The sequence below is a fragment of the Lacerta agilis genome, chromosome 7 (assembly GCF_009819535.1).
Source record: "Lacerta agilis isolate rLacAgi1 chromosome 7, rLacAgi1.pri, whole genome shotgun sequence".
Classification (NCBI taxonomy): domain Eukaryota; kingdom Metazoa; phylum Chordata; class Lepidosauria; order Squamata; family Lacertidae; genus Lacerta; species Lacerta agilis.
In genome coordinates this window covers 72,239,398-72,253,185 of record NC_046318.1, presented here as the reverse complement: position 1 = coordinate 72,253,185, position 13,788 = coordinate 72,239,398, and the positions used below count along the sequence as shown (strand labels likewise).

At 43.4% G+C, this 13,788-nt stretch overlaps 1 protein-coding gene across 1 annotated transcript in view; it reads right to left on the bottom strand.

The window, feature by feature from the left end:
* Nucleotides 1–196: 196 nt before the first annotated feature.
* The window catches only part of MTBP (MDM2 binding protein), a 28,109-nt gene continuing 14,517 nt past the window's right edge, over nt 197–13,788 (bottom strand). Inside the window, exons 14-22 of the mRNA XM_033155796.1 lie at nt 12,598–12,756; nt 10,817–10,904; nt 10,563–10,697; nt 9,174–9,269; nt 4,627–4,893; nt 3,799–4,048; nt 2,630–2,743; nt 992–1,057; nt 197–576 (exon numbers count right to left, since the gene is read on the bottom strand). Of these exons, the coding sequence (XP_033011687.1) occupies nt 538–576; nt 992–1,057; nt 2,630–2,743; nt 3,799–4,048; nt 4,627–4,893; nt 9,174–9,269; nt 10,563–10,697; nt 10,817–10,904; nt 12,598–12,756 (1,214 nt within the window). The 3' untranslated portion in view covers nt 197–537. The remainder of the gene's footprint in view (nt 577–991; nt 1,058–2,629; nt 2,744–3,798; nt 4,049–4,626; nt 4,894–9,173; nt 9,270–10,562; nt 10,698–10,816; nt 10,905–12,597; nt 12,757–13,788) is intronic.

Below are 13,788 nucleotides of genomic sequence, written 5' to 3'. Positions count from 1 at the left end.
GTCTAGAGGAAGAATATTCCTCCTGGTGGCCTTTTAGTTCAGCGTTTTTCAACAAAAGCCACTGTCCTCGACACTTAATTTGTTATCAAGCGCAAGAGGGTTTTGTCTGTCTTGTAAAACTTTTTATGGCTAGTTGGTTAACCACAAGGTAGGTTATGCGCCTAGTAAATCAGGCAAACAGGAAAAGAACATAACGCTGTCAACCACTTAGAAACCTGGCTTTTATTTTCTAAATAAAAAAGCTGTACAAGCCGCATATAAAAAAAAACATAGATTTGATTGTGTTATTTATACAGTTTGAAATAATAAGTGTGTGTGTATATATATATATATGCACACACACACAGATATATACACACAAGGCTCAATTCAAAGCCATTTTTTAAATGTCAGAGATCTTTGAGGGTGTTACACTGCAGGAATCACTGGTTTTAGGGATTTCTGCTACATAACAACGCACTCCCACGATGTCCATTTAATGTGCTGTGCTTACTCAAAAGGGATTCCTTCCTGGAATGGCAATGGTTTTAGCACATGTCATTTCTCCTTGCTCTTGTCTAAAACCCATTCAATGACCTGTAAACACATCCCAAGAAATGCACTTAGAATTAAAAATGAACATAAAACAAAGCTTAAGAGGTGTAAAATGATGCAATACAGAAATGTTAAATCTAATTATAATTCAAGGATCTTCAAAAAACAATAGCCAACAACTATTACCAAACTGTGAATTCGCAAAACAAAGGCAGGTATTATGCTGGGCAAACAAACCCATTTTTCAGGTCACATTCCACAAATTTAATACTAATGGGACAATTTGGTCATCTTACAGACTCATCCAGCAGCCCAATGAAGCCACTATTTGAGGCAATTCAATCTAGATAACCCTGAGAACCACTCTGATAAGCCAAGCCAAGCCTCAGTACTATTTGTAATATTCTCCAGTACAGAAAACATAATCTGGACACATGGACACGTAAGAGAGTCTCACCTGTTTAACATTGCTGGTTGCAGCTTTCTTCATTTCATCAAACAGTCCCCTAGATGTTTTCAGATCCTAAATAAGAACCATATTACATCACGAGCAGAAAACTTAATTGATCGCAGTGTTAGATTTAATGTTAGCAAGAAGGAATAGATGTATTAATATTCTGCAAAACAAAGCACTACAGTAACACCAAAGTGCATAAACTTTAATGGATGACAACTGGCCTGTAGTTCATAAAAGCTTATTCCATAAAAAAATGAGTTACTTTTTAAGGTGATACAATCCTCTTTGATTTTTTTTTTATCGCAAAGAGACTTAACACAGCTATCCCGCTGGAAATGGCAATAAATGGTAGTAAAAGCTGTACTGAACATTTCCAAATTTTGATATTCCACAGCCAAACAAACTAGTAAAATTAAAATTAAAAAAAACCCCAACGCTCAAGTGTTTTTATTTCTTTTTACTCCCCTGGCTACTGAGTCCTCTTAGCACATTTTTGCATCTTGTCTTTGCTCGTCCACATTGCTATTGAACCCATTTTGCTATTTCAACCCCCAGATTTCGTGTGTGAGCATTCCTGAAATCATTGTGCCAGGCGCGGTGTTGCGATGCTTAATCAAAACCACGTGGGTCACCTATGCAATGAAATGGTAGCATGGGCAAATGGGGCAGAGTGGGGCTGAGGACTGCAAGAGTACAGGTGGAGGGAAATGGCACAGAGGATAAGTATTCAACCAATGTGAATTTGATTGCAGCAAGTGCCCGGAAACCGCCACAAAATGGAATGAAAAAGGACACTGATCCCTATCCACAAAATGGAATGAAAAAGGACACTTTGGATCATCCCTATCAGAAATGCATAATACTCTTAATCTTGGGGTCATGGGTTTGAGTCCCACACTGGGCAAAAGATTCCTGCTTTGCAGGGGGTTGGACTGGATGACCCTCGGGGTCCCTTCCAACTCTACAATTCTATGATTCCAAGTCGGTAAAAAGAAGGCCAGATTGAGGGCACTTTGCAGAATACCGTACTTTTCCATGTATTAAGACTAGGTTCTTTTCTTTAAAAATAATGCTAAAAAGTGTGGGTCGTCTTATACATGGATAGTGCATAGGGTGGATGTTTGATTGGTTGCTGCTGCAGCTGTCAGCGACTATTGGGCGTGTTATTGGTTGCTGCGGCAATGGCTGGTGTTGATAGGCTGATGCTGTGTTAATTGGGTGGGCGACAGGCAGTTCCTGCCGGCTCGGGGACAAATGAGAGGCAGATTTTTGGATGCGTGCGGGTGAGCGATTTTCAGCATTTCCCCCTAAAAAAAGCTCAACAACTCTGTGCCATCTCCCCCCATTTTTAAAACTTGAGTCCCCAAATGGGGGCATCTTATACAGTCGTACCTCGGGTTACGTACGCTTCGGGTTGCGTACTTTTCGGGTTACAAACTCCCGTAACCCAGAAGGGTAACCCGCCGCACACGCGATCCGCAGTGTACAGCGACCCGGAACCAATTAAGTACGTAACCCAAGGTACGCCTGTACATGGAAAAGTACAGTGTATCACACATGCCACCCTTCCTTGTCAACATATCAAACCATAACACAATCTCGCACTGTTCTGCGCATGCGGAAGCTGGAGAAAAGTACCTTTAGATAATACTTGGATATCTCAAACAGACGCTGGCTGCACGCCGCAAAGCACTTGTGATCTTCAACAATGCCGTGCTCCTTGAGGGTTTTCGCCACCACCTCCTTCAGCATCTTGAAGAGAAGCATTGGCAATGTACTGCACTTCTGAGGCCCAACGCCCCACACGCCCCACTTTCAAATCCACTTTTTTTTTTATCGGAGCAAAACCGTGCTACTAACAAAGGGGCCCGGGCACCAGGATTTCTCAGCTCAGCCCTGCTATATAGTCAGTGCCTGCAGCATTTCACAGGTAACACATCTAAGCAAAATTTAGGCTTACGATCCGCTCAAAAGGAAGCTGCGGAGATCAAAGCTGCCTGGTGAATATAAACTCCACGTTGCATGTGGACACCTACACACATTTTGCTGCAATCGTATCTTTGCAGGCCTGGGTGCCAGGCTAAAATATAATAGATGTCCCAGTGAAAGATGTAATTATGACGTGACCCCTTCATGCTAGAGCAAGAAACGAAGCTTGTTCCGATTCTTTTTTTATTTGTACAAGCAAACAGATCACTTGTTTACCTACCTCACAGGAATATGAATAAAACATTCATATTGTCCTTTGAAGATGAAACACTAGCTGCTAGGCATTAAAAAAACAACAACAACCCTATCATATACACACACAACATCATTGTTTGGATTTTTATTTAGTTGTTTGTTTTTATCCTCCTTTAATGTCTCCCCCCCCCCTTTGACTAATTACTTAAGCTGACAGTTCCCTGTACTGAAACTATTCTCCATCTAGGGATAAAATGGATATTGTCTTCTGCTGCCTAAGTGCATAAACAAGCATTTCCCAAAGCTTAAGAAACTGTGCACTAACTCTGTAATATGAACTGTTTATAATGCGGTGCTATTGCTCACTGCTCAGAACAAAACTAAAATACACATATCCTTGGGGCATGTGCAGAGTACAAGCAGAACTGAGTTTCTTGGCAACAGGAGCAACATGGGAATTTGAAGAAGAGACTCAAAAGGCTGGCCAAAGAGGATGGCAAGTAATTTGTTGTATTTATGGGTCTAATACACAAAGCTCAAATCTTCGCCCTGCCTTATTTAATCCAGGGACAGCAAAAGCAAAGACAGAACTTCATTTTTAGCTATCCGGAAAAGTTATTTACCCGTGTATGCTTCTGAGATCTCGATTCCCTTGTGGGCTTCAATGTTTCTGGCTTTCCCCCACACCTCTGGCTTGCTGAGCTGCTCTTTAGGGCTACTTTATGCATCCGACTGTGAGACTGTTTCACAGCTACTGAAGGCAGAGAGACTGAAATCTCCTGGCATTGCCTTGTGACAACTCCTGAATGGCGACTCCCGCTGCTTCCGCTTGCCTGGGACAAGAGAGAATCTGTACTTTCAGATTTCAGCAACCTAGAAAGAAGAATTGAGGGAACAAAACGGATGTTAAGATTATTCTGTTCCGTGCACGGCTCGATTTGTCATTAAAACACCTGTCAGACACCAGCAATTAAAAATTATCGATCTGAAACAGGAGAGAAAACATAACACGTTTCTGCATCTGATCTTTCATCCAATCTGGCAGTGATATATCTGAACAGAACCAGTTTGGTGGGGACGTCACCCTCACTCGGCATCTTGCATCATGCAGCCCTATGGAGCTTAAGTAAAAATGCCTTCAGGTCCTGTTTCAACATATTCAAAGCTAACGAAAGGTTATCGCACAGGAAAAACAAGGCGGGGAGGGAGGAATTAGCAAAAGAGGATTAAGATTATCTGAACATTATGCCACAGAAAGCTCTTCGGAATGAAAAGAGAGCTGAATTTACACATACTCAAAATATCTCACTTTTTTTTTTTTTTTTAAAGTGTAGCATATTACCACTAGCATACCTGGGGGTGGGGGCACACTGGACGGCCACTTAAGGGGGGGGGCTGCAGCATGCCCAAGCCTGGATGCCTGAGCAGCTAGCTACGCCGCTGCATATTACCTCTTGTTGGGATGAAAGCCGTCCTGGTCCTTTGATCTGCGTTTCAACCTGGATGCCTCTGTTTGCAGCTCCCTCTGCAAAGATTCCCCCTCGGGGACACTCCCGGGCTCTGACAAAACCGCAGGAGATGGCAGAGGGCTCAACGCACAGGGCACGGGACAGGACTCCTTTGTGCAGGTGGTCTGTGTTTCGTAACGGATAAGGCGAGTCTGAAGTTCAGCAAACCCCACGTCTCTCTCCAAAGCTCTCCTGTTGTCAAGGCAGTATCTAAAGTGAAACATGAGATAGCTTCAGAAGCCTGAGAGGAGGCATTGCAGAAGAACGGAGGTGTTTTCCTAATTAAGGGATAACTTAGTACCCCTTGTTTACGTTTCGGTATGAGACTGTCTCCCCTTATTTGAATTGCTGGTGAACATCTGCTATGATACGGGTGACCTCATGGATCAAACCGCCTTCCACCTTAGTTTCAGAGTACCACGCTTCAACCCACAATTTGCTGGCATAAAAAAGAATGCTATTTGTATATCCTATGCATGGTTACTCAGAAGTAGGTGCCACTATGCTCAGTGGAGCTTACTTCCTAGTCAGTGGGTTTTGGATTCCAGCCTAAAAGAAGCCGGGTGGTTTACAACTGTTCTCTTCCTCAGCATGTTTCCAGCACTGCTGTTACGAAGTTGTTGCTTTGCTGTGTTATTATGAAATTGTTTTTGTAGTGTTTGTTTGAAATGCACCCCGTTTCTTCGTTGTAAGCTGCTTTGAGCATGGTGTGTGCGTGTGTGTGCCCGTGCCCGTGCAGCATACAAATAAAAAGAAGGAATGGGTATTCCATCTATCAGGAAATCCCCAGTTTCAACCCGTATCTGCCATGAATGAACTCGTTAGATGGCCTTACGCAAGCCTCTGTCTCTTGGCCTCAGTCTTCCCTATCTGTAAAATGGGGGATGGTAATGACAGTGTTGCTGCAAGGCTTACAACTAGCTATTCGTAAATGCTTCGCATGCACTACACAAAAGTATTATTAAGTATTATCCTTCAGAGGATTGTTTTAAACACTCACTCAGATGAGGAGATGGCATGTGTGTGATGACAGCTATTGTGGAGGAGTCCCATACTGAGGCAAAAGAAGGTCCTTCTTCAAATCTTTGCTGCCAACAGGCATGGATGAATCAATCTCAGAGCACAAATCAATCTCAGATATAGCAATCCATGGAGCACATCCACATATGCTTTAGAAAAGAAGAAAATTCCTGCTGGAATTGACAAGTGGCCAGCCTTCTGAGTTCAAAAGTGACCAACCAGATGCTTCCAAGAAGTGCACAAATGGGACCCAAGGGCAATAACCATTCTCTGATCATTTGTTCTCTCAATAGGGAGGTTCCATTTGGCCTTTATGCCTAAAAGCATATACTTTCCACTTTAGCAGATAAGATGGGCGGGATTGGCTTGCCTGACAATTCAATCAACACGGAGGCACATGGCTATTATAATTATCTGAGCACCAGTACATCGCGCTTCCACCAGACTGTCAGGACAAATCAAGTCATTTTCTGTTACCAAGATAATATTGTCATACGTAGCCTGAAGTCTATTCCCTCCCCTAAAAAGAGAGTTTTTAATCAACGTAAGTAATGAATTCAATTTTGCCACTAGAAACAAGCTCATTATCTGATAAGACAAAAAACTTCTTGCTTATCCATTTCATGGTATTTTGAGTTTCCTTGTTTGTACTCTGAGTTAAGCTTTGCTGCCCATTCTACAGAGCTGACATATTAATTTATCCTGAGTAATGCTGTCACTTTGCTCACTCTTTTTATGGCAACATCTTCCTCTCCTTCTCTCTCCCCCCAATCCAGCTGCATCTGATCATTCATGACAATGGGAAAAGGTTATGCAAATTGGTTTTGATCAGGCGCAGCACCAAAGAAACGCAAAAATACCAAGAAATTCCAAACTGCCTTTTTTTAAAGGTAAAGGCCTTTCATTAAATACAAAATTTAAAAGCAAGTGGCAAAGTAGTACTCCATGTGATTGGTTTGCTTGATGTATGTTTTAAAAGGAAGTAATTTGCAAGGCACATTGTGTTGATATATGCAGACTCTTCAACTATCCATTAACCACTTTTATAGGTGTTCTCATAAAAGTCAGGTAAAGGTAAAGGTAAAGGGACCCCTGACCATTAGGTCCAGTCGTGGATGACTCTGGGGTTGCAGCGCTCATCTCGCTTTATTGGCCGAGGGAGCTGGCATACAGCTTCCGGGTCATGTGGCCAGCATGACTAAGCCGCTTCTGGCGAACCAGAACAGTACAAGGAAATGCCGTTTACCTTCCCGCCGGAGCGGTACCTATTTATCTACTTGCACTGCATGCTTTCGAAAATGTTCGGGTGCTAATAAGCATTCCACAATCTGCTGAAGACGGTGTTTGGCTCTCCCACCCCATACCAGCCACGAGGCGCTTTGCACCTCTGGTTCTCATCGCTAAATTGTCAATACCACTGCCATCATAGAACACTAAGTAGTAAAATTAAATGGATTTCATAAAGTAATGGGAAAACGGCTGACATTACTTTCCAAAACACACACACATAAACATGGAGAAAGAGACAGAGACAAAGGCAGACAGAGAGAGAGAAAATGCTAAAGTCCCAGACACCAATTATTATTAATAATAATTTATTATTTATACCCTGCCCATCTGGCTGGGTTTCCCCATCCACTCTGGGCAGCTCCCAACAGAATATTAAAAACATGATAAAACCAAACATTAAAAACTTCCCTAAGCATGGCTGCCTTCAGATGTCTTCTAAAAGTCAGATTCCTAGACAGCTGATGAGAGGGCGTTCTACTGAGAAAGCCCTCTGCCTGGTTCCCTGTAGCTTCACTTCTCATAGTGAGGGAACCGCCAGAAGGCCCTCGGCGCTGGACCTCAGTGTCTGGCCTGAATGATGAGGGTGGAGATGCTCCTTCAGGTATACTGGGTGTAATCCAAAAGGATTACAAGCCCTAGTGAACTCTGGAACAGATACAGCACCCTGGGATGAATATCCAAAAGCAAAACATTTGACCAGCAACAGTCAATGCAGTGACACCCAGTTGTTGTTGACTACAGCTCCCACTGGGAATTGTAGTTCACAAAACGTGGAGGGCACCAAGATTGAATACTCCTGAATTTTAGTTTAGGTCTCATCATGCAAATGAAATAGAGGAGGGCAGGTGATCACCTAATGCCATGGGCTTTGCACAGCTAGAGTGCTATGGAAGTCTATTTGAAATTATAGAGGATGCGCTTTGTTGCTTACCCCAAACTGCCTCTTTCATTTGTATTCAGCTACTGAAAAGAGCTTCTGTAAGAAACTAATGCTGCTTCTCAGTATGCATGTTGCGCTTCCCAACCCTTCAAAGTGTTTAACGATCAATGACAACCACCAACCTAGGCCATGAAAGCTTGGGGAAAGTCCTTTGAAGTAGATACTAAACCGTCTGAAGCAGCCTGTTCTACTTAATTCTCCCTCTATTTCATACTTCAATAAGGCAGACAATCATCACTAATCATTTACAGACCAACTTCTCCAGGACAAAGGCATTAAGGACTAAACTTCACCCAGGACTTCTCGGGTAAGATGGGCATTTCGAAGAGAGAGGAGTAAAAATACCCTGGCTCTAATAAGACGTTCTTGGAATGTTCCACCACTGCTACTATGCACTGGGCATTCTTGAGATTTACCTTCATCCTCACAGTGGAAACTAAAACAAGCACAGGGCAATGCGGCATTCCCAGAAAGGAATCCACTTTGGACATTCTTGTGCCATACTGGGTACCTAGTGAGCAGTCCGATACATTCAGAGCATTTTCCACTAGTAAGTTAGAGGCATCTTCATGTCAAAAAGGGTACAGTACACTAGACTCTATGACACCCAGTGTGATAAAACTACCCGAGAGCTTTCTCTAGTGTAGAGAAAATGATCGACCTGCTACTTCTAAAGAAAATGGTGGTTGCTCCTCTGTTATCTGATAGGGGGCCTGTTTCCAAGCATGGAATGATTAAAAAACGCCAGAAGCCCAGGACGGCTGTGCTTCCCCCATTGCAGGATCCAGATGTAGCGTAAATACACAGCAGCCTCTGTGAGAAGATGTGCATGGAGCCTCAGCCCCATCACTGGGCTCAATATCCTTTAATGTAGGCATCACAGCATATATTCTCTGTTCCAAGGCCTCCTCCGCTGTCTACCTCCCATCCTGGCATAATAGAACCGCAGACTTAATTCATGGGCTGTCAGCAATTTTCCTTATTGCTTTGATTTGAAAGTGAAAAGTTACTGTCATAACATCTTAAGCACCCATTACCATAAAAACGTATAACTATTCAAATCAAAGGCGTAACGCTTTCATTCCAGACAATTAATTATTGCAAGATGCTAGCAAATTCAAATGATGCTTCCACTCGCATAATAATAAGGCCAAATGTGAAGTGTGTGCGTACGTTGGATTTACACTGAGTAAGAGGACCGAGCGAACAGTTCGCATCACTCACTTATAAAGGAACTTACTCGAGGCCGTGATAATGGCAGCCAGCAGCTTTTTCAAAGGGCAAGCTTCTGAGTTTTCGAGGAGTCAGTTCTGGCGTCAGAAGGAAAGTATTTTCACTGAACCGAGTGGGGAGGGAGAAAGAATTGATTTCAATTTGCAGCTTATTTATAGAACGGAGGATAACTTTTTTTACAGGAAGAACAGCAACTGTCTGCCACACTGGCACCATTATTACTAAAATTACTCTGGCACAGTTAAACCTCAATTCATAATATTCAACAGGGGTGGGGAACCTATAGCCCATGGCCCAATCTTGGCCTGTGAGGTTGATTTCCCCAAACCACACCCACCTTTCAACCGGTGGGTGTCACTTATGCTGTCAGCTAGCGGGCGGGAAGGTGGGGTTCAATTCTGCATTGGTCCTGGTTGCCTGGCTCCCAGAAGGTGACAGGCACGCAAAACCAAAGTAGGAGGAGTTAACATCCAATTGACGGCTGACAAACCAGGGTTTAATGCTGCTCAGTTTGGCTGTGCGCACCTGTTCCCAGCAGGAAACAGGCACGCACAAACAAACTAACAAAGCAACCCCCCCCCCAACTATAGGCTATTTGAGAGAAAGAGACTTCCTCACCACACCCCATGCCACCCAAGCCAATGCCTGGAAAAAGCTTAGGGCTTGCAAAGTGCTTGTTTCTGCACTCGCTCTGGGAGAGAGCGCCGAAATAAGCCTGCTTTACAGACTTCCTTGGGCTGTGCGTGCCTATTTCCAGCAGGGAACAAGCGTGCACAGACAATGCAGCAGGATTAAAGCCCCGCTGGACGGCTGACAAACAGCTGGGTGAAATCCTGCCCAGTTTGGCTGTGTGCACTTGTTCCCAGCAGAAAGCAGGCACACACAGCCTGTAAAATGCAGGCTTCATATTCCCTGCTCCCTTCAGGGGGACAGAAGGGGGGGGAGCGCTTTGCCAACCCTACGCTGAGCACTTCCGAACTGCAATGCCCCTTGTGCTGCGGTTCCCAAGAGCCCGGCGGGCAGCTGGCATGTGGGAACCCCACGCAAGGGATTCTGACAAGTGGTTGGGGCAACCCAACACTCAAATGATGCCAGGTGACTGACAGGTGGGCAGCCCCACCCACCCATCAAACTTGCACGCACCCCCCCCCCCAAACAATCCTGATAAGGAAATGGTCTATGGAGCTGAAAATATCCCCCCGCCCCCCGGTCCCATTGTTGATTTTGCAAGGTGTGGTGCACACCCTCAGCGACGGAGAAATTACTATTAGGCACCTTATGGGGATATTAGAAATAATGTCTCACATAGATTCAAAAACGCAATCCCGGCCCTCAGAATTACAACCTTAAAGAATGAACTATTCAACCGTGTGTTGTATGCCTAACAAGGCCTTACCTTTTTTGAACGTGTAAAGGCTGCAGATCCCCAATGGGCAGGCCTTCTGGCGTGAAATACTTCAGCAGCTCTTTGGCATCAAGTGATATTGCAGAGCCCTTTTGGCCTTCTTTACGGGCAAGTAATTCAGAAACCCTGGCGAGGAAAACAAAACAGATGAACAAAAATCACTAACTACACTGATAGCTGATGCTGAATAAGGTAGTGCGGTTTATAAAAAAAAACTGCCAACATTTAAGCCATGTTAATGTTACCTCGCTTTTGGTTTAATTTTTTCAGTGCTTTCCAAGTTCTGCAGGACGTTTCTTTCTGGCCACTTCAAAGGATTTGAATCTTTCAGCTCTAAATGTGAGACGTTGGAGGTGGGGGAAAGGGGGGAGGAGGAGGAATAAAACCAAAACAATACCATAATTCACTGCAAAATCTAGATGTAGCAGAAAATCTACCAGCTTCCCATTATACCCCATGGGAGTCCTGTATAACTCCAAAGTTTGCATTTTTCTAAGTGTTTTGTACAGATTCTGCAACCCCTGTGGAAACTACCGCCTACACCATTATAATGAACCCTATTAGCTCTGTCTGTACTTTGCAGCATCAACAGAAGCAAACAGCTGGAATGATCAACGAAGAGCATTAGAACATAGCAAGATCAGAAAAGCATCTTAAAATGTTAACTTTTGTCTAAAACATATGCTGTGCATTTCGCTTTATGCATCTTGTACTTGAATGTTGATCTTAAGCTCCGCTCAACCGATTGGAATAATGGGATTCGAACAAACAAAGAAATCAACCACACACCACTTTTTTGGTAACTCATTAAAAAGGCCCTTTTTTGCATGACTTGCACAGCACCTCTTTCTTGGAATTAAGCTGCTTGTTTCCCCCTACTCCCCACTGTGTTTGTGTACTGTGTGTGCCCCATGAGTGTGTGCACATGCTGGGAGACAGCCCTCAAGAAAGGTGGTGAACCCTCAATGTGGCCTTCAAGGCGAGAGAAGTCAGCCACTGCATCCTATATCTCTGCGTTTCTAGTGCCACTTGGTTCTCCCAGGCTGCTGGAGGAATCTGATTTGATTGGTTAAGGCCTGCCGCTTTAATTCTGCTGGCATTGTACCAGGGTGTTGATGAGCATTCCCTTTAACATTTTTGGTGGTTGATATAGCGGTCGTTTTAACTCTGTAATCTGTGTTTTATTGCTTTTAGGCTGTTTTACATGACACAATTGTAAACCACGCTAAGAGCTTGATTTGAGGGAGTGTGGTTCAAAAGTTGGATGAATAATAATATTAAAAAGCCAAGATACAAACAAACTTCTTTTACTCGCTTCACTCCAGCCAAGCCAAGAAAGCTGCCATTTACTGCAACTTCCTGTTACATCTGAAGAGGGAAACTATGATTAGTGGCTTCTAAACATGCCAGGATATTAAATCAACTTTAAAAAAAAGATTTAAATCAACTTTAAATCACGTCTTCACATTCTGGCTTGCTTAGTTCTCCAGTTTTTGCTGCTCTCTAGCTAGTTTCCCTGCTCTCGCCAAGGGAGGAGCATGCTCACTGATGTTCTTAAGGGAAAGAATATCATGATTGTTAGGTACTGCTGTACCTTGGTTTTCGAACAGCTTAGTTCTCGAACGTTTTGGCTCCCGCAAACCCAGAAATGAGTGTTCCAGTTTGTGAACATTCTTTAGGAACCTGAACGTCCGACGGGGCTTCTGCAGCTTCCGATTGGCTGCAGGAGCTTCTTGTAGCCAATCAGAAGCCGCGCTTTGGTTTCCGAACGTTTTGGAAGTCGAACGGACTTCCGTTCGACTTCCAAGGTACGACTGTACACATATTGAGGATGAGGATGGGGATTTATTACCTGCCCTTCAACCTAAGGTCCCAGGGTGGGTTGCAACATTGAAACACAATATTACAAACAGCTTAAAACAAATGACAATTACAGAAATCAGGAGGGTCCTAAAATATACACCTCAAGTATAAAAAGCCAGCATTTTCCCAAGTGGTAATAACTATGCAACCAAATTATGCCTACCACAAGCTGCACCCTGGACTTTGGCTTTGACAGGTGCTACAGGACGATTTAGCTGGCTGGTGCTCCACAATTCTAAAAAATGTTCTCTGGTACACGTCAGCAGGGTTTTCAGTTCGTTGCTTGAAACCACTAGGAGCTGTCTGGCAGATTCCTGCCTTTCTGCAATATAGAACACAAAAGCTCAGCTTTTCTTCTTCTTTGGTTACTGACATGGTACTCTCAACACGAGGTTTAGAGTTAATCAATAACAATTTACTAAAGTAACAACATCACCTCTGACCGAATGTTGCTGCCAAGAAGAAAAAAAGCAATTTGGAGGCAAATGTGAATCACCTTTACAAAAAGCTACCTAGAAAAAAAATGCATTTGTTCCAGTAATCTCTTCTCATTTGCAACCAATAACAACAATATATGTTTGTCGTTTCTAGCAGACTATTAATAATGCACTTTTCTCCAAGGTATTCTTTTAATTAAATAAAGTCTTCATGATTCACTGAACTAGATTAAGACAAGCAGTGATTCCGGTGCAGCAAGGAAATCAGAAGGAACCATTCAAGAACGAACCGTCAAGCAATACGGATAGAATTCCCATCTCTCGGTTGTCACAGACCTCAACAGTGTAATCTACATAATATGCAAACCGTTCACTAATTCAGCAAATGAGGCATATTAATTCATGAATTTTGCGTCTACTTCCAGCAGTCGCCACTGGAAGTTTGGGAAGGGGTAGTGGAAAGTGTTTTGTTTTTTTTAACCTGGCCATTTGCTAATGCCTAGCTATTTGCTCTATCGATTCACCAAAGCACGCAGGAAACATAGCTGGCGGCTATATTCTCCCCCTGCTTCTGCTGCTTCTGTAGTTGAAGGCTATGGGGCTGCTCCCCACATATGCTTTAAAAAGAGATTGCAGAGGGTGCTCCTTTTCCCAAGGCCTCACCTGGAGCTTTTGTCAAATGGATACTAAAAACAAAATATCCTCCCTTAGCGCTTAGCTTGTTGTCCAGAAGAAAATGGAAGGTGTTTGTAAGTCAGCAAAAGATTCAGGCAGCATTTTTTATTTATTTGGAAATACCCACCACATTGATCTTGGTGGGGTTTCATTGGAACATACTCCCAAGTAAGCCTGTATAGGATTGCAGCCTTTAAGCCAATCTTAATGGGGTTCACACGAATTGAGAAGAAAGTCAATGG